This window comes from Mauremys reevesii, linkage group 23 (assembly GCF_016161935.1).
Source record: "Mauremys reevesii isolate NIE-2019 linkage group 23, ASM1616193v1, whole genome shotgun sequence".
Classification (NCBI taxonomy): Eukaryota; Metazoa; Chordata; order Testudines; family Geoemydidae; genus Mauremys; species Mauremys reevesii.
Window position 1 is genome coordinate 18,728,994 of NC_052645.1, and position 20,049 is coordinate 18,749,042.

Here is a 20,049-nt window from a genome sequence, read left to right on the forward strand (position 1 = left end):
GGTATGCGATGTAAAAAACAATAGTGCAGGTTTGAACCAGGTGTTTAATTATACATTTCTCAGCTGGCGCTATGTTGGTGAAATAAAGAAGCTATCCAGTCAGGGAACAAAAACAAAAGCGTTTGACTTATGAGCCTGGCCAAACACAACAAAGAGCACATTTTACAATTGAACATACAGCCTGAAATGAACTATCAGTAAATATTCTAGAACTTGAGCAAAATAATTTGCTGCTCACCAATAGATGAGCTCATAATGGCTTCACACTCTAATCCCTATGGAGATGAACACACAAGGGATGTGAACGTGGTTAAAACATCTGCTTTTGGATCCGAGTAACTCTTCTTGGAAAGCATTTTCTGAGGTCAGTCCTATTCTATCATACCCCTCCCACCGAGCCTGGGCCATCATAAACTTCTCTGCAATTGGTGTCAGCCTGCTAAGCCCAGATGTAGATGATCCACCTACTAAAGAGGAGCTAATTTTCACTAACTCTACAAAGCTAGTGGAAACAGCAGTAGAAGAACAATGTGCTTAAGACTTTATTATAATGTATTTAGGTGCCTAAATTAGGATGTAGTTGCTTAACTTTAGACACCTACTCATCCCTCTCTGTGCCTCAGTTTCCCCATCTATAAATTTGGGGTACAATAACCTCTCCTACTTCACCAGAGAGGTTGTGAGGCTCAATTAATGTCTATGAAATGTTTGGAAAGAGTTGGGTGAAGAGGGTGATTTATTTTTACCCATGCACCGCCTAAGGGCAGTGTATGGCCCAACATTTGCAAAAGAAAAAAAAATCCTGACATCATCATAATGAGCTAAGCTTGAACAGAGGAGATCAAAGGGAACTGTCAGATCTGTAATTCTGTGAGATGCCTTCTATACAAGTTCTTTGCAACTTACCAAAAAGTTACAGTGAAATGATGAGCTAATGAGCAGGAGAACAATGCATGTTCCAGAGATCTGGGCAGTTTAACTGCCGAACCTGTCACTTCTCCTGCAAAGCTTCTTTGGTCATGGAGGAATAAAAGGGAAGGAGGGGGAGGAAACGAGAGTGAATTTCCCATCAGCCATTTTGTCAAGCTCCCAGAAATAAACACTTGCTTGAAGACTCTGAACCTTTGCTCCTCTGGACACTCTGCCTCTGGATAAACAACAGGTGCTTTATTATGGCTAACGGAAAACAAGGAGAGGGAGAAAAAGCCCCAGAAGAAAGAGGAAAGGTTGGACAACTGCTTTAATGGCAGAAGCATCTCTGCAAAGATTTATTTTCATTTAAATAAAACTCCACGCTAGCGGTATGTCTGTACTGCAATCGGGGAGCGTGATTGCGGCTCATGTGGACACACCTGAGCTAGCTTTAATCCAGCTAACTTGGGCACCAGAGCAGAGAAGCGGTGGAAGCCTGGAATCCTGGGTGCTTAACTCGGGAGGTGGGCCCACACTGCAGTGTATGTGCTGCAGCTGCTTCGTTGCTCCAGGACCCGAGCCAGCGCCATTAATGCTAGCTCAGGTGTGTCCAGAGAGCTGCAATCACACCCTGTGATCACAGTGTAGACACACCCTAAGTGGCAGACTGGGCTTTAGGCCAAGATTTTCAACAGTGATTGATTATTCCATTTTGCGGAGCTCAACCCGAGCCACCATAAAAGGGCCTGATTTTCCAAATCTGGGTACTTAGCACTTTCTCTCAGCGGTCCCCTGTGGTGGGACTCAAAAATCCCAGGTTTAATCCCAGCACAGCCACTGACCTGCTGTGTGACCATGGGCAAATTTCTCTGCCTCTGGTTTCCCTCCCAACCTCTGTCTTCTCTATACAGACTGTGAACACTTTGAGGCAGGGACTGCCGCTCACTAGGTATGCACAGCACCTAGCAGGAGGAAGCCCTGATCTCGGCTCTAGGTGTGACCGTAAAAGAGAGAATAAATTTCCGTTCTTTTATGTCACAGTTGGATAAAGATTCCAGAGTCCAAGACTGAATTAACCCCCTTGATTGTGGAATATAGATATATATAAAAAACAACCCAGGGGGAAATGCAAACAACACACCTAGGAGAGAGAGAAAGAGAAATGCTATTTGCAAGCTTTAAAATGGATGTTTGACAGTGGAGAATAAAAAAAAAAACCCAGACAAAATTTAAATTAAATGCTATTTTAAAATGCTTGACAGCATCTATTTAAGTGGAGAGATAACCCAGCAATTGGAGCATCAATCTCTATTCCTTAATGGGCTACATTTCAATACAGGGCCATGATTAAGAAGGTTTCAGCATCTGGATAATACCACACTGATACACCTTCCTCTGAAAGCACCCTGATGTGCCTGCACCACAACAAAGTGCAGCCTTTGTCTTTGAAACACCACTGAGACCCACCCTTGAGTTACTGTGCCACGAACACCCTTTCTCATCACTTTCACACATCAGGTTCTTGGGCTGCTACCTGAAATAAGCATTTAATAATAGGTGCAACATCATCAAGTTTCAAGGGATGCTGCCAACCTTTCAGCCTCCCTGAACCACTCCTTTTCCAGGAGATGCTTCCCTGTAGGTGTTAAAAGGGGGGTGGTTCCTGTAAGCGGATGATGCTCATCGTTGCATTGGGGAAGATATGTAATGGGATGTCTTGTGTGCCCGATCTAAGAAAGCCTGTGCATGCACAAAGAGAAAATTTTTGATCTCAGTTGCATTGTGGCAGATCCAGAGGAAACTCTATGGAACTCAGTGGACTTACACTGGCATATGGTTGGCACTGTCAATGAATCCACCCACTTTGGTCAACCAGCGAGCCACCTGCGTGCAAATTTTCTGTTGTACCATGTGCAACTTATCCACTGAAGTATACAAAGCTTGAGCAGAACAGAGCAGAATCTGACCCTATGTCTTTTTATCATGGTGTATGCACAGAGAAAGCATTAATAGTAACAGTATTCAGTCCCCAAGAGAGACGATTGCAGAACATTAAACAGAACCCAAGCTGTGTGCCTCCCCTCCACACCAGGATGAAGATTACCATTGGAAAGGAATGATCTGGGGAGGGCTAAACAGCCGGCAATCAATCTTTAAATACTTTGTGGAAGTTGGTTGCTCAGGATGAGGGTGAAGGCATGAGTTGGTAGAAGGAAAGTGCCTGAGGCTGAAATGGGGATCAAATGAGAGGAATGAATATCGGATGATTCAGCTGCTTATTTCCTGGTTGTTTTCTGGTTAGCTTTGGTGGGATATGTAATCTAAGCAACCTCAACTCAACTTAACATTAATTAACAGAGATGCAGACGATTTCTGATAGGTCATTTTTTAAAAAATGAAAATTCTCACTGAAATTTTAAATTTCAATGAAAAAATAATGGATGAAATTTGTGCACTTTTTTTTACATTTTTCAACCAGCTCAATCAATGAAGTTTTTAGCCACAGTTTATACTGAGGTTCCATTTCTATGTATTCTCTAAAGGGGTTAATAAACCAGGAATAGATGCTTTAATAGACGGTTAAGCAACGGCTCCTGAGTACAACAGAGCGACAGGTTGCTCACAACCACAGTTTATAACTAGGCTTTGCACAGTTTGATTTGTATCAATTTAAATATTCATTATTGTGCAATATGGGCGTTAAGATTTTCTTCTGATTTGTATCAATTTAAATTTTCGCAATTGTGGGAAATTATGAGGGGTTCAGATGATGTGGGACTAGACGCTAGTTATTTAAGGACAGCAGATGCTGAGATTCAAAGAGTTAATGCTTTACAACCATTAAAACACAAACAGCCAACATCACATGGCAAAATATACAAAGCAAATATCCTTAAAGCAAACTCTAATAAGTTCTTGAGTGCGATTTTTCTTACTTTGCCCAACTGTAAACTTCAATTATTATCAAAATATTTTTTTCTTCTGTGTACGGTGAAATCGACATTTAGTGACATTTACCGATAAAAGTCTGATCCTGCCAAGCCTGCTTATAACCATCTAATTGCTGAGGTGCTTATATACATACTACTCATCACTATAACATGCTCCTTAGATGTCTGCTTGGGCCTAATTATTAGGCCTGACCCGCACCCAAGCCCACCCGACCTGATCCGAGAGGGTAGAGTCATTTTCCAACCTGACCGACCCCTGACTCTGGTCCCTGAACCTGGGTCAGTGCCATGGCTGCCTGCTGCCCATGGGGTCGGCTGTCTTCCCCTGCTCCTGCTAGCTGCTGCCCCCTGCTGTGCTGTGTGTGGGCTGCAAAGTGAGTGGTGTTGGGACTCCTTGGCACACTCCCCTTGCACACTCACACACACAGCGCCCCCACAGCAACACCACGGGCAGCAGGAAAGGAGCCGAGCTGACCCGAGCTGGTCTGGTTGTTTTCCCAACCTCCTTGCACCTGACACTTATAGTCGGGTTAGGGTGGGTTCAGGTCAGATGCAGGGCTCAAATGCTTATGAGATCTTATTAATCACTTACTAGTCCTTTATAGAATTATAGGGTTGGAAGGGACCACAAGGGTCATGTAGTCTAACTCCCTGCCGAGATGCAGGACTTGTGTCTCAATCATTTAATAACAATACCTGACTCTTACACAGTACTTCTCTTTAGATCATAAAGAACATTCAGAAAAATAACTTTAATACAAAGCGTGAATATAAATATATTCTGGTGGGCTTTCACTATAGTAACTCTGGTCTCCAACTCCCAGTAAAAGAAGCGTCAATTGACTTGCAGTAGGATTTATGTACTGCTCCCTTCCATTGTCAGATTTTCTGTGGGTTTTTTTTTTGTGCATAACTGTTATACACACATCCCTTGTGTATTAATACACACCTTATTGTGTTTTGCAGTAATCAAGCAATTCCCCCAGAAGCCTAGCAAAGATTCTTTAAACTTAGCCTGGCCATGTAATACTGGCCTTTCCATTATTGGACATAACATTTGGTGTTCTGTACAGACTGGCATGTAACTGATATTAGACTTTGTTGCAGTTGTTCCAAGTGAATTATTGTGATGAGTGGAAGGTCATTTTCACCTTTTCCGAAATCCTAGAATTGTCATAGGTTCTTGTTTGCTAATCCAATTTAAAGTTGGACTCTTGTTTAGTGGTGGGGTGAAAATGCTCTTATTTACAACATCATACCTAACATTTCTCAAGCATGCGACTCATTCAGACCGAAGAATCCCCGAATAATTTAAGGAATCATTTCTCTCACTGGGAAATGAAGCCACCTCTGGGCTGGAACGTGACTGTGGTTTAACAGAGCACAGCAAGGCTACCCAAGCGGTTTAGCATGGAATTGGAAGAATACCACCATATCCAACTGAAATTGCAAGCAGTGGGAGTGTTAGGGAACAAAATGGATTGACATGAAATAGAATTTGCCAAGGAGAGCCATATTAATAGCTGTCACCTTGTGAGATATGCCATAGAATCTTTCACAGCTGCTAGTTTGCAGGAGTTTGATTTGTGTTCTGATTATCAGGAAGATGCTGATATATTTCTGCTTCTGCATGGCATATGCATGCCTACTTTGCACGTGAAATTATAAGTGTGTGCATAAGGCAGGTATTTGCACATGCAAAATTGCACAGAGACTGCAGGTCCCAACTCTCTGAGAGCCAGACCCTTCATGATAGGTCTCATCTGAGAGATGGTGCTTCAAGCAGCAGGGTGTTTTCTGTATCTCGCACTCTAAATATATCCATTTCATGAGCATTATTCCTCCTCCTGATGACCCACAACTGGCTCAGACCCCTCTACATGCAACAAAATCGTGGGGCAAGAAGTTAAAACACAGGCTGCTCAATGAGCAATACAGACCATAAAAATAGATAGCAAAGATCCCTCCGTTGGCTGTGTCACTGTGGAATTTCATCAAGATCTGGTTGGAGGAGCTTTGGGCAGATTTCTTCACTGAGTTCCCCGTGAACATGCCCAGCTGTGGGGCTGTTTGCTGTGGTCCATCCCTGAAAGCACAAGTCAGAAAGAACACAACCACATTACACCTTTCCCTGTTATCCCAGGTTGGGATCGGCCTCTTGGCACGCCGAGGCACACATACACACAACCTCCTGTTCTTTCCTGCCCTATCTTTGTTTTCACCACCCCAGTCTGCGACATTAGGTTTCCCATTACTCCTTTGACAGCCAATAACTTCACTTCCAGAGTGGTACAAGTGGATTCTCCCCAGGTTGGCCCATATAATTGCAGGCAATAGGGACTCCAGATGTAACCAGTAATCTGCTTCTGAAGAGAGGGTTCATCTCAGCCTTCTGAACTTTCATCACCTGCCTTTGGAGAATTAAGGCCAGATGTTCCAAAGAGCTGTGCACTTTGGTGCACAGTGGATGCTGAGCTCCTGTGAATGTCCAGCTCCAACAGTGGGCACTGAGCACTTGAAAATGTAGCTCTGAGCTCTTTAGGAAGTTTGGCCCCATGTGCCCCCCTTGATGGACCAATGTGGGTGGAGTTATTGATGTGCCGGGCATGACTTCTTCCCTAAGGGGAGATGAAGATCCTACCCTGCCATGCTCCTGGAGCCAAATTCTGATGTAAATCAGCCTAGCTACACTGTCTTTGGTGGAGCTACGCCCATTTACACCAGCTAAAGACGTGGCTCCTGATCTCTGGGAGCTTGCGTTTGAACCCAGCTCTCCATCCCTGAAGCCAATCTGTGCCCTCACTCTGAGTGAAAGCGTTCTGTGATTTCACTTTGGATTGCATAACTACTTATGACTGATGACAAAGCAAAAGCTAAAGAGGACATCAGCAAATGTAGTATTTCCCCCCTGTTCTATATCTATCTAGTACCACAAAGTCGTTCTGCAAAGGAATAAACAAGCCCGGGAAAACATCTGCTTGTGAAATCTGAAGCAAAAGGCAATTCCTATTTTGCTAGTTTGAACCAGATTCATTTCATCTAAATTCAGCTTGAGGTAAAGACCCCGTTTGCCATTCATAAAAGTATCATCTGTCAAGAGATTTTCTCTTATTCCCTTCAGCAGAGCATTTCAGAGATGAAGGGCCGGGCTGAGGAGAGAAGCCAGCAGGCGGAGGAAGGACCTGTAGCCTAACAATGTCCAGTCTCAGCTGGGATGATGTCCTGCATTTGCCCCCAGCAGAGATGCAGCGTCTAGAGAGAGTAATTGGGTCAGACTGGCCGCATGAGGGCGGCATTTATTTAAACTGCGCACAGCATGGGTTTGATTTCTTTGTTTTTGAACAGGCAGTGATCACAGAATTAAGGCTTGGAAAGACCCATTGCCATTCAGTCCCTAGACAGTATTTATCCTCCAGGGACAAAATCTTCGGTTGCTGTAAACGGCATAACTCCAATGATGTCAATGGGAAAAGGATGGTGAAAACTCAAAGTCATTGGAGCTACGGCCAATGTACATCGGCTGAGGATCCATCTACAGATCTTTGCCCAGTCCCAAATGAAGGGGGTTTCCACCAGTTCCTTTAGGAAACCAGCCCATGGTCAGTCTAATTCTCTCTGGGGACTTTTCATTTGAAATCCAGCCTAAGTTTTAGGTTAAGATCACAGAAGCTAAGTTTGGAGACGATCTCTCAGCTCATCTTGTCCATTCCCCTAACCCAGCACAGCACATGGCTCTATGGAGAAAGGGCCTATCAGACGCTGAGCTGATACTTACTAGGCCAAATTCCCATCACTCCTAGCTATATTCCAAACCCCTCCAGAAGCATCTTCTCTCCCCACCGAATGCTTTATAATGGCTCAGTCCAGCAAAGCACTCAAGCACATGAATAATGCCGTTGAAGGCAATGGAACTATCCCCGTGCGTGAGTGCTTTGCTGAACCGGGGCCCATATCCCTACAGATCAGGCAGACAGGCTGACTGACCGACCAAGTCAGCTCTCATGCGCCCACCGAGGCACCCACCAGATGGTGATGAAGTCATTGTAGGGCTCCATTTGCAGCAGTGTAAAGTTGAGATGAATCCCATACCCTGCAGGCACCGTGATGAGCCAGGTGCAGTCCTGGGAATTGGGGTACTGGTTGGGGAAGCCCGGGGAGTAGACTGTGCCATTCTGGGTGGTGATATTTCCTCCACATGGGACTGTACGTCATTAATAACAAAGAGAAACACGAATACAATTAACAAAACCCTCCTGGATCCCTTGCCCCCCTTCGCCTCCCCTCCCTTCCTTCCCCTGCTGTGAACCTCCTCCCTCCAGTTGAGCAGAGATGGATGCACGGCTCACTCCTGCGCCCAATGATGCTGATCTGCTCCTCAGCCCCGGAGGATGATTCAGGAGCGATCTGAGAGTCAGAGGCTGATCCAGATGTCTGACTATAGCTCCCAGCTCCCGTTAGCCCAGAAGGTTCAAGATAAAGGCAAGATTTGAATTCCATGTCCTTTGCACAGTGTCAACAGGGAATAAGCCAGCACTGAGGGTCTGCAGTGACTGGTCTCAACAAATACATGAGATGACAGAGATAGAGCAGCTAGACAAGACAGTGGTTATGATTATAGATGGATCCAGCCCAAAACTCTGGACCCAACCCAGTGTGCACGTTAGGAATCTGTGGATCCTGGCCTAAACTTTTCATCTCCATCATGTTAACAGTAAACCCTGCTTAGTGCTTCAGGGCTGGGCAGAAACAATCAGAGGCTTTGGGTACCCAGTTGACAGCCAGGTGCGCTGAGAAACCACACCCCATGCTCCAATACAGGGACTAGGGTTCTCCAGCCATGTGTACCCATGGGGGAACAGCATGCTCCTAAACCCGTCAGTGGGCAAAGCTACCCAACCATAAATAAGCCACGACCTGGGCCAGAACTGCCGGACATCTGGTGTTTTAGAGAGCGGAGCTGAGAGCAGGGGTGGGGATTATTAGTAGTTGTTATTTGCATGACAGCAGATGAGTGGCAGACAGGGAACAGACCCCAGGCTTCCCGAGTCCCACATCTAGGTTTTACCCACTGCATCATGCTGCCTCTCTAGGACGCAAGATTTCGGATGCAGAACCTTTTCCAATCTGCTTGGAACAGCGTTGGTGGATTTGCAGAGCGTGATTAGCCCCCTGCAGACAGGACTGTCTCTCACACCTTGTGCGCTTGATTCTCTTCTTGCTTACACACAGTGTTTCACGCCGGAGTCGCTCCATTGTCTTCAAGGGAGTTAGTTCCAATTAACGGTGTAAATCAGATCCCTGTGTATTTAGTGCCTAATCCCGCTTTGCCTATTCACGTCAGCAGTCCAAGTGAGAGCGTGCGTGTATGCGCGCGCACACACACCCACCCCTTATATAACAGGGATGAGATTTTCAAAACCACCTCGGAGATTGGGATGCTCATTTCCTCTCATTTGTAATAAAAACAGTGCAACCCAGTGATTCCCAAGGGAATCCCTTCAGTGGCTTTAGGAATCTCAGCCTATACAGATTTATGTCAAAATCACTACTTCTCTTCCAGTTAAATGGACTTTCCGCTGTGACCTGCCTGGGAAGGGGAGATTGTTGGACTAGAGCAACCATTACTCACGGGCAGCTTCTATGCAAAAATAGACAGTGATTGGTGATTGTGTTTAAGAATCTGGAAAGGGAGCATTTGCAGTGATATGAATAGTGCTAACACCCAGTGTGCACAGTGACTCCTTGGCAAAAACACCACCCCACACTGTACTTAACCACCTCTTACTGCACCTAAGTACGTGGCTCCTGAAGCATCACATTTAGAAGTTACTGCAGGACGTGCCAATTGCTTTGTACTCCCTTCCTCATGGTGTAGCTGGGTTCTTGCTAAAGAAAGCAAGCAGGGATGAAAGAAAGGGCTGGATGGAAAATGTGGGCAGAACGGTTATTTAAATACCTTAGAGGCTTGCTCTTGCTACCTCCAAGGCATAGTGAAGTCAACGAGCATCGAGGGTGTGCAGCGCCTGCGGCTAGAGCTCAGCACCTTACAGGACTGGGTGCTAATGGGGGGATATTCAGCCACATCTCTAGCGGGTGCGTATCACCAGAGCTCCATTGAAGTCAATTGACACCAGCTGACATGGCCTCTATGTTTTATGTTCTCTAGAGCTAAGGAGTCTTGATTCAAAAGAGAAAAACAAATGTAGCCCCCCAGTAGAAGGCAACTGGTACAAGCCATCCTGCTTACAGGGGAAATCTTGCACTTCTTAAGGTTTTATATAAAAGACTCCGCTACAGTAAACTGCACATAACTCAATCGTTCTCTCGGACTGATGAAAGGCCAAGATAGCCTTGCTGGGGTTTGAACAGAGAAACTACACATTTCAGACTGGCTGTCAAGAACATCGAGCCATTCACTCCGGCTAACGCCCTGAAACCACTCTTGGAAATCAGAGCGGCAGACACAGGTTTTGCAAACGGAGACTCTTGCTAAGATCATTACAGAATTCCGCCTCCAAAAGGGAAAGATTCAGCAGCATTTCAGTGATGCAGCAGTCGCTGCGCAAGGGAGACCAGACTGCACATTGACACAATCCTACCACTGAAGCCCGATATCTGCAAGGGTCTTTTCTCAGCAGGGGCTCAGCACAGTGGTGGTGATTAAATTTACTTCAGCACAGCACTGGGCGTTGCAAACACAAAGCGCGGAGCTAATCAAAGCCCCATTTCTTTACCTTATTTATTTAGCTGCTCCGACACATCATAAAGTTCTGACTTTGATAGGTGTTTGAAAGGGAAAAGGGCAAAACTTATTTAGAACAATAAAACACTCTTCTAATCAGGCTCAGTGTCAGCATGAAATAGCAGGCTGGGAAAGGAGGAAAAGTTAAAAAAAAAATAGAAAAAAAACCAGGCAGAGAATGCTGGCCATGTGCGGCCATAAACCTGTCCAAGAGCTGGCAGTAATTTCTCAGGGGTTAATAAATCAACAAAACGATGATGGTTTCTTAGCATAAGCAGGGAGCACAGATTCTGAAGTTACCACATGACAGCGCTCAGGGAAATGTGCTCTGTGGGGAGCTTGCAGAGAAGACAAATCAATGCATTTATAATGTGGAGACACCGTCCCTGGAGAGATTAAGAACTGATGAGATCTGGGTTCTAATTTTTGCCTCTGCCACTGAGTTGCTGGGTGACCATTGGCAAGTCGCTTGAATGCTTTGTGTTTCAGCTCCCTCATCTGTACAATAAAATTGATAATACACGAGGCAGTGGAGCTGAGAGGGTTAGATAATTAAGATCTGTGAAGCCCACCTTTGTCCTTGGAAGACAGGCACTATGGACCTGGTTCGCAGAGGTTCTGACAATGGGCGCTTTAAGTGCTCAGCACTTTCAAAAATCAGGCCCAACAGGCATATTCTTCTCAGGGCCATATACTGTCTTACTGCACAAGCACTACTCCCATTGATAGTCAGCAATGGAACAAGCAAAGAATAAAACGCTGCTAGCCAGAGATGGGCTTGAATCATAACCCCGGATGCAAACACACCCTAACTTCGGAAGATGAACCCAAGTCCGGGTGTGAATTTCACCACTCGCCCACACCTCTCAAAGTGGGCTGACCCTAACTCGCTGATCCAAACACTACCAGGGTCGAGACCTATAACCGTACTCCACAGCTCAGGCCTGTCTCTAGCAGCAGCTTATGTTTCCAGAGAAACTTTCATCCTATAGGATCACAAAGCACTTTAGGTTTTACAAACATAAAGAGCCATTGACTGTACAAACAATAAATACTTTGCTCACTGATGTAATGCAGCTGGCTCTGGGGTGAGACAAAGCAGCTGTTAAACAGTGCACAGCAACGCTACACAAAGGCTTAGGAAAGGAAGAGCTATGCCCTCGAGGATCACATGAATAAAACAAAGAAACTGCCGACCATATTTTTATCTCTTCTATTGCATCCCCCAGTATCACTGAGCTGCTGTTGCGAGCTTGTTCCCTTCCCACTAATCAGCATCGGCACAAAGCCAGACTGCATATGAGTTTGAATGAACCTGAGTCAGCAGTCTGGGCTTTGACCTAGAGAGAAGGTGGATTCAAAATACCAACTCAATGTCATTTCCTCCTTCCTCCCAGCTGATCCATCAAAATCCCCAAGGCAAGCAAGTTACAAGAAGCCAGTACTGAGCAAACTCCTTGGCTACGCAGAAAATCCCCATGATGTTCAAAGGTAACCCGATAAAGTCGTACCTTCACACCTGGGCAGTGGGTGGTCCCAGTTCCTATTGGTGCCGTGCTGACATGTCAGGACTGGGTGGCCAATCAGCTGGTATCCAGGAAGGCACTCAAAAGATACGGACTGGCCAACGTTGTAACCGGCTCCTCTCACAATGCCATTTGCGAAAGGCTCAGGGTCAGGACACTCTTGGAGTTCATAGGCTGGAAATACAAGAAGGAGACAGATTCTGTATTTCATGCTTTCCTCTAATGGCTGGAGTCATTTTTCCCTCCTGCCAAGGGTTTTGTAGTTAGAGCCACCATCCTCACCCTATCTTGGCTGTCGCTCTAGAGGATGGAGGTATAATGGGTGGAGGAGGAAACAAGGCATAAGGGAGATGGTCAAAATGTAACCCCGATGGACAAAAATCCTTTGATAAATACACGTTCTATGGCAGTAAATACCCCTTTCCTCCCTGCCTTATAGCTGGATTTAGGACCAGAAGGGCTTGAAGCTGGCATGATTAGGGATTTGGGGTGGCATGATTAGGGATTTCGGGTCAAATTCTGGCCCCACTGAATTTAATGGGAATTTTGCCATTGACTGCAGTGGGGCCAGAATGCCACCATTAGATTCTTCACAATGGTTGGCAGTTTTGGTTTGGTGTTTTTCATTTTTTTTGTGGTGTCTCTATAAAGGGTTTAAAGACTCAAATGTTCTTCTGAACGATAGTGACTAGAAAATCCTGCTACTTGTGGCAGGCGCAGTCATGGAGCAATGGGCCCCACTCTTGGTTTATCCTGTCTCTACGAGGCCTATATCTGCAGAGTCAACCCATAGCTTGCTTCTAATGGGGGCAATCTGCCTGGTTTTTCAACCAAATGGAAGTGGGTTTGGTGATAAATGGACGGCAATGGGCTAACATGCTCAGCCTGACACGATGAGTTATTGATCAGCACAGCCAGAGCTAATTTCCATAGCAATTTCCATGAGATTACCCATGGTGCCTTGGTCTGGGCTTTTCCCCCTAAATCGTACAACAGCGCATGAGTTACATGGTGCACGCACGGGCAAGCCGAGGGAAAATTAATGTTTTCAATTAGGTCTGAGTAGCTACTTTTAGTGCCATTTCTGGAGAGTCTGCCCTTTGCCAGCCTTTGGCTGCATCATACGGACAGAGAGATATGCTCTGCCTTTTCCACTCCGAGGTTGCCTCTCTTCTGTGGTGGCAGGATCACTCGGCCCCCAGCTGCGGCACATCAAAGTCCACCCTCATCTCCTTCGTCACAAAACACACAGCTCCCCTGCAGGACACCTGGTCCCGTCAATGCTTGAATCCGCCAAGGATGGGGATGCAGAGAAGGCCAAGTGTTTTTGGAAATGTAGTACTCATGAGAGCTCCGGATTGACAGCCCTGCAGACTCATATACACTGACCCATTCCCCTGGAGGTATATATAGAAACGGGGCTGTGACTAGGCATATAAATGGAAATCTGCTTCTTTGGGCTGCTCAGCCGTTGGCTTCTTTTAGTGAGGCTGCCAGTGTATTGCAATGACCAATGGGCCCCTCAGCAGAGAGGGAAGGAGCAACGAGCGAATGAGCCATGAGACTCAACCTGTGAGACGGCCCCTCCAAAGGCACATTGGCCAAGGGACATTGTGAGGGGAAACGGCACTGCTGTTGCTCATGCTGCAGCTGGATGAACCAAGGAGCTCAGCATCCAGGGAACCAAGGAGCCCAGCGCCTTCCAAAAGCAGAAAATCCACACTGAGACGTTTCAACAAGCAATGCCCAGAGAGCTCCTGCCCAGAGGGTTTCACAGACTCACAGGCATTCACTGCTCAGGGGCCTACATGTTTAACAGCAACTAGAGATCTGGGGTGCTCAATTTTTCAGGTGCCTGACTTAAGACACCTTAAATGGGGCTTGATTTTAAGAGAGTTGAGCCCGATCGCCCTGAAAATCAGGACTCCCTGTAAAAAGAACGAGGAGTACTGTGGCACCTTAGAGACTAACATCATCTGATGAAGTGGGGTTTAGCCCACAAAAGCTTATGCCCAAATAAATTTGTTAGTCTCTAAGGTGCCACAAGGACTCCTCGTTCTTTTTGCTGATACAGACAGGGCTACCACTCTGAAACCTGACTCCCTGTAAGGTGATCTCAAGCTGAGGCTACAAAACAAGAGGCTCTTCAAATTCACTGGTCAGTTGTGAAACTTTAGGCCAGGGTTTCCTTTTGAATTGATGCTAATTTATTTCTCGGCTCCCACTCTCATTCTAAGATTTTCAAACCATGCCCAGCGCCATGGCATATGAATAGTCAGTTAAACTACTGCACCTCTTTTCTTTTAAATACCCAGTTCCCCTCTCCACAACCCATCTCAGCACAAATCAAGAATGCATCGCAGCTCTAGGAAACAGAGAGGAGCTTTCAGGATCCAAACTTGACTTTTGACCTAGAAAGACAAGCACCTGCAAAATTCCAAGGCAAAGTCATGTCCATTGGGGACTACTTCTTATGGAATACGACAGTCTAGAGAGCCAAGATCAAAGTCAGTCTGGCCAGAATTAATTCTGAGGCATTTCACTGCTACAAAGCACTACAGGAACATTTGTTATTTGCCTTAGGCCACAGCAGGATGAACGGAACCCAGCTATTAGGATTAAGTATGGATCTCATGTAACACCTTTCCACTCATTTGGATTAAGTCCTCATGATACAAATTCAACACAAGAGCAGCTCTTGTTCCATCCGTTCCCTCTCCACTGCCAGCCCTGGGGACAGGATTCTTCCTCCCTGCTTGTTCTGTGGCCTTGTTACCTTGGTATTCGAGCTTAAACCCTGGCTTGTTTTGTGAATGGTCGCTGTGGAAGTACACGGTGGTCTTGTGTGACGTTGACAGCAGGGAGCCCGGGATTTCAGTGCCGCTGAACCTGCCAATCACGTTACTGGTGTCATACGGTCCATTCCGGATTTCAATGAAATCGTGGTTCGGCTCGGTGGAGAAGTTCAGAAACTGGATGTGGGCGCCTGAGCAGGAGAAGAGGAGGAGGAGGAGAAGAAATGAATGCAATAGTCAAGCCAGTCTGCTAGTTTGGAAATCGGCAAATACTGATGGGTCAAGGAGCAGAACATGGAACTATATTCATCAAGTGTCTGATACCACAATGAGCATGGTGGTGAACATACCAGGTGGATGCAGGTGGACTGAAGGAACCTGTTTATATGCAGGTAGAATACATTTGCTGTGCTGCTGAATGTCCCAGGTATGCCCAGACAGAAAGCACCTGCTGTACTGACTGTACCAGCTAAGCTCTTTCATTCCTGTTATTTCATTGGAGTGCTGCAACACAGTAGGCCAAGTGGACACTCAGCAGTTGAGTGCTGGAGTGTTGAACATTCGTACTCTTTAAAAATCATTCACCCCACTGTTTCAGTGGGAACCATTGCTTAAGAACATAGGCCCTTTGGGTATGTCTGCATTGTACACAAGGCTCAGGCTCTGACTCAGGTGTGAGCCCAACCTCACACAAATCCATCTGACTCGTGTCAGCACTCAGGACCTGGGTCCTAGGATTCAGCTAGCTGGATGGGTGAGGGCCTGGGTCCAGCTGTGACTCGGTCCATGCCCTGGCACTTTGTAGTGTGGATGCAGGTCACTCTGTAGACCCAGGTCAGAAGGTCTGTGCAGTGCAGTATGGACGTGTTAGCACGGCTGAAAGACCCGGATCCAGCAATTGCAAACCCTGATTTACAAAGCATCCTGGATGCTCAAGCATGGGCAGGGAAACAGTGAGTCCACAAGCCCGAGTCTCACAAATGTGGCTTAGTGGACAGTGTAGACACACCCTTTATGTCCAAGCCACACACATAATGAAATAGGCTCACACCTTACCTTACCCTCCATCCATCCAGAGAGAGGAGTCCCTCTGTTCCCAGTAGTTCTCAACCTATTTACCATGGTGGGCTGCATATGTGGCCTAGAATGTGTTTTATGGGCTGCATCCAATACTATCTATATGGCCCAGAGGATGTCACATGGGCCGCAGCTCTGTGCTGATTGGACTGCAGGTTGAGAACCACTGACTCAGACTAATGCTCTCTCAGGGATAAGTTCAGCATGGGGACCAGATCACCACTTCCACTGCCTTGTGAATACCAGGTTTCTGACAGAAACGAGTCAGACAAACACTCCCATCTTGCACAGAGAGTGAGAGAATTTAGCATTCAAGCGTTGCTTAGAGGGAGACCATGGTCTAATTGTATCTTGATTTGCCCTTTAAACACCTCAGCTGGCTTCTAGTTGTTCTATAAGGGACACGTCTCAAGCTAATGGCCCAGTGCCGCCAGAGTTCCTACGCTGCACTGTTTGGGGCTGGATTGTGACTGGGTCCTGAGCAGATGTGCTACGAGGAAGGGAGAAGGAGAGCACAAGGCAAATCTCTTCCCCTTTCCGCGTGCTGTTGTGTGTGGCCGAGCCATGATCCGGGTGGCCAGCTGGGGTGCTGGGGGAGGCAAGGCTGTTGCATTCCTGACTGCACCCCAACATACAGAGGCATGCGTGATTACAACAAGGGGGAAAGCTTCAGTCCAGAAAATTCAGAAGTGACCCAGAGAATCATCTGTATTTGCAGGTGCAGTGAGTCCTTCCAGATTAACCCCTGAGTGTCTACCATCACATAGGCCACAAGCAGAAATAGGCACCCAGAAGCAACAGTGTTCGTCTGAAGAACTGGCAGCCTTACCGAACCCTACGGGCAGAGAGATCCTCCAGCTGCAGTCCATGTTACTGGGGTAGTTTCCTGGGAACCCAGGACTCAAGATCACTCCTTCCATCTCTTCTGCGGTCCCACCGCATAGGGCTGTAAGATTGACAAGGGCCTGATGTTAATGGAAAGGATCTGCGGAAAGGTCACTTACCATTTACACAGGGAGACAGCCGCAGCCATCCATTTATTTCATGGAAAAGAAAAGAAAAATTCCCCATGGAACTAATGAGATATTTGCCAAGCATCACTCCGATCACCTCACTAGTATGTTGCATGTTTTTCCTGCACTCTGTGTCTGACCTATTAAAGCTCTTATCCTGTGACTGGATCCATACCTCTGAGCAGCTCTGGCCACAGCACTGGGACCTTAGGTTGTAAGGTGTTAGAAGCAGGGGGCATCTGTTACCATGTGTATGTGCAGTATCAAGCCCAATGGGGCCTGCGGGCGGTAACTATTTCATTTTCTTAAATAAGGCACAAAATACAGCTAAGAAATCTGTCTGTCTAGCCCCTTACGTTGATTCTGAGTGCCTCCATTTGATCCAAATCAAGGCGGAACAGTTGGTATGATATTTAGCTAACTCTGGACACTTATAAATACAGAACAATGCGTATATGCAGTTGGCTCAAATGCAACCTCTACAAAGGCCAGTGCACAAACATCAAAACAAACAAGATGTTTACAAAAGACGACAGATTAAATTTCAACTCAGGACACCATCTTATCTGACTGACCTCTGCGTTACTCTTGTCATACATTCCAGCAGAAGACATGCACTCATATCCCTAATCCAATCTGACACGGAAGGTACAGATTTCTCTTTGTCCAGCATATCACTATGCATGCTCACATCTGACAATGCTTCTCTTGTAAGATCCCTCCCCTGGCTTGATGTCTGCTTAACATAACTGCTCTTAAATTATGTAAAAGGAAAACATCTGGATTAAATAAACTGAAAGAAGCCAGCAAACCTTGCCAGGGAATTAATATGTTTTCTCAGTGCTCTGGGGGCTTTTGTATATGGTTTGGAAATGACAGAACGATGAAGAATCCAATCTCTGGTTTTACATTTAGGTGAAAATTGTCATATTTGGGTGATGCTTGGCGCGCACACACACACACACACACACAGAAATAAGTTGCTAACTTGCTTGATTTTCACTCAATGAACTGCTGGTGCTCAGCATCTCTGAAAACCAGGTCTACACAGCCTGCGGCAGCAAACCTTTGAGCCCAAATCGACAGACTCAGGCTCATGGGGCTCATGATACCACACTAAAAACAGCTGTGTAGACTTGGCTGGAGCTTGGACTCTGAGGCCTAGGCAGGGGGCGGGCTTCAGAGATTGAGCTGCAACTTAGACGTGCTGTCTCCGCGGCTGTGTTGAGTGCGGTAGTGCAAGCCCGAGTCTGTTGACTTGCGCTCAGAGGCTTGCGGCCATGGGCTGTCACTGGCTGCGGAGACGTACCCTTATTTAAGGCGCCTAAATATGGATCCAGCTTTACGCTCCCGGGCTTGAACGAACCAACCCCAGACGCACACTGTGTTCCTTTATTAAAACAGCAGTGACCCGGTCCTGCAAAGTGGTTGCCCCCTAGTGACATCACTGGGATTTGGAGGAGAAGAGAAGTAGGTAGGTAGACAGATAGGCAGGCGTGTATGGGGAGGGGGACACAGACAGAACTTTCCAGCACTACACTAAAGGGACAATCCGGATCAAACCCCAGTATCATTTGCATCGTGGTAACGCATAGAAGCCTCAGTCATGGACCCAGGGCCCCATTGTGCTAGGCACTGCACAGACACTAATGTCTACAACAGGGTCTTGGTCCATGACTGGGCTCCCAGGTGCTATGCCAACACAAATACATCCTAGTAACGCGAATATAAGAGATTTTTGTTCTTGCTTATCTATCCATTAATCTTGGAGGTCCCCGTGGCTGCAGTATTGAGACGCCGTTCCCAGCACCTGAATTCCTTGACTATAATGCTGAGCCAAAGGGGTTCCGGCTCCTTTCTAAGCAGCTCCCATTGGCAGGAGTCCTTTCCGCTCACTTATTTCTGCTGTAAGTATCTCTCTATTTATTTCTGGCCTGTAGATCATCAGATAAAAGAGCCAGCAGCTATTATAATTACTTTAAAGCTAAATGATGTGAGCTGGAGCAGCAGGGGCCTGAAATAACTGTTAACTAACTAACGCTATTAAATGCATAAATGTCTCTCTCGCAAAGTCATAAAGTGCAGAATATGAATATTAAACATCGAGAGTTGTTAAAAAGCAAAATATTGCCTTAAAATAACCCAAAAGGTCCCGCAAGCTGCCTTCACGCCTCTGTTTCTACAGTACCTGCTCCTGCCCTTATGTAAATCAATTGCCTGACACTTGTTCACCTCAACAGGAGCAGGATGGGCCCTAACGGTCCACCACCTTTAACGCTGCTGGCAACTCACCACCACCACCTTTCCCCAGGGCATCCTGTAGGCAAGCGTGGTGAATGTGGCATGGTGAGGTTCTGGTTCTTTACCATTCTTCTTTTCCTGCAGGGTGACCACCACTGAATGACAGGTAGGGGGAATGGCTCTCCCTCTGCACAGGACTGATGGTTCTATGATGTAGATTCACTGATGGGGCTTTGTGAATCGAACCAAACCAAGGTTTGTTGCTGTTTTGGACGCCAGTCCCAGTGCGACCGGTCCTTCCCTTTTCACCCACGCTTATTCCCCCACATGATAAAAGTGCACCATATAGAAGCAGCTAAGCTGTGGCCCGAATCCTACCGATGCAAAGTGGAGGTGGATAATTCCAGCGCCGGACGGTCCCCGGCATGCAGGAAATGTGAGAGTGCCCCTACAAAAAATAAATAAAATAAGATGTTTAGGAGATTTGGGGTTTCTTCGTTTCACAGCAATGCTGAAGCCCAGAAAACAAAAACCTTCCGGATTTGCAAGCGTCTAGTACCTGAAGGGCATAGCCTGGCTCACACTGAAAGGAGACGACATCATTAACCAAGTACCTCTCGCCAATCTTCAGGCCATTCCCAGGCACTGCAGGTTCCGGACAGCTGGACAGGCCGACGGCTGTGAAAAAGAAAGCGTGAAACTGAACGCTCAAAGAGAGAGGGGAATGTGAACTATGGCAAAGGCAGAGAAGGAAGAACCTTGGGTCTCAATGGGACAAGGAATCATACTTAC

The 20,049-nt window shown here is 46.5% G+C and overlaps 1 protein-coding gene and 1 long non-coding RNA gene across 2 annotated transcripts in view; one reads left to right on the forward strand and one right to left on the reverse strand.

Moving 5' to 3' along the window:
- CSMD2 (CUB and Sushi multiple domains 2) overlaps nt 1-20,049 on the reverse strand; it is a 607,094-nt gene that overhangs the window by 74,465 nt on the left and 512,580 nt on the right. The window contains exons 39-45 of the mRNA XM_039511298.1: nt 19,817-19,935; nt 19,636-19,705; nt 16,833-16,949; nt 14,908-15,117; nt 12,117-12,305; nt 7,887-8,064; nt 5,804-5,949 (exon numbers count right to left, since the gene is read on the reverse strand). Of these exons, the coding sequence (XP_039367232.1) occupies nt 5,804-5,949; nt 7,887-8,064; nt 12,117-12,305; nt 14,908-15,117; nt 16,833-16,949; nt 19,636-19,705; nt 19,817-19,935 (1,029 nt within the window). The remainder of the gene's footprint in view (nt 1-5,803; nt 5,950-7,886; nt 8,065-12,116; nt 12,306-14,907; nt 15,118-16,832; nt 16,950-19,635; nt 19,706-19,816; nt 19,936-20,049) is intronic.
- Nucleotides 246-17,822, forward strand: LOC120389086. Its single transcript, XR_005590757.1, has 2 exons — nt 246-364; nt 16,722-17,822. It is a non-coding gene; the product is annotated as an uncharacterized LOC120389086 (long non-coding RNA).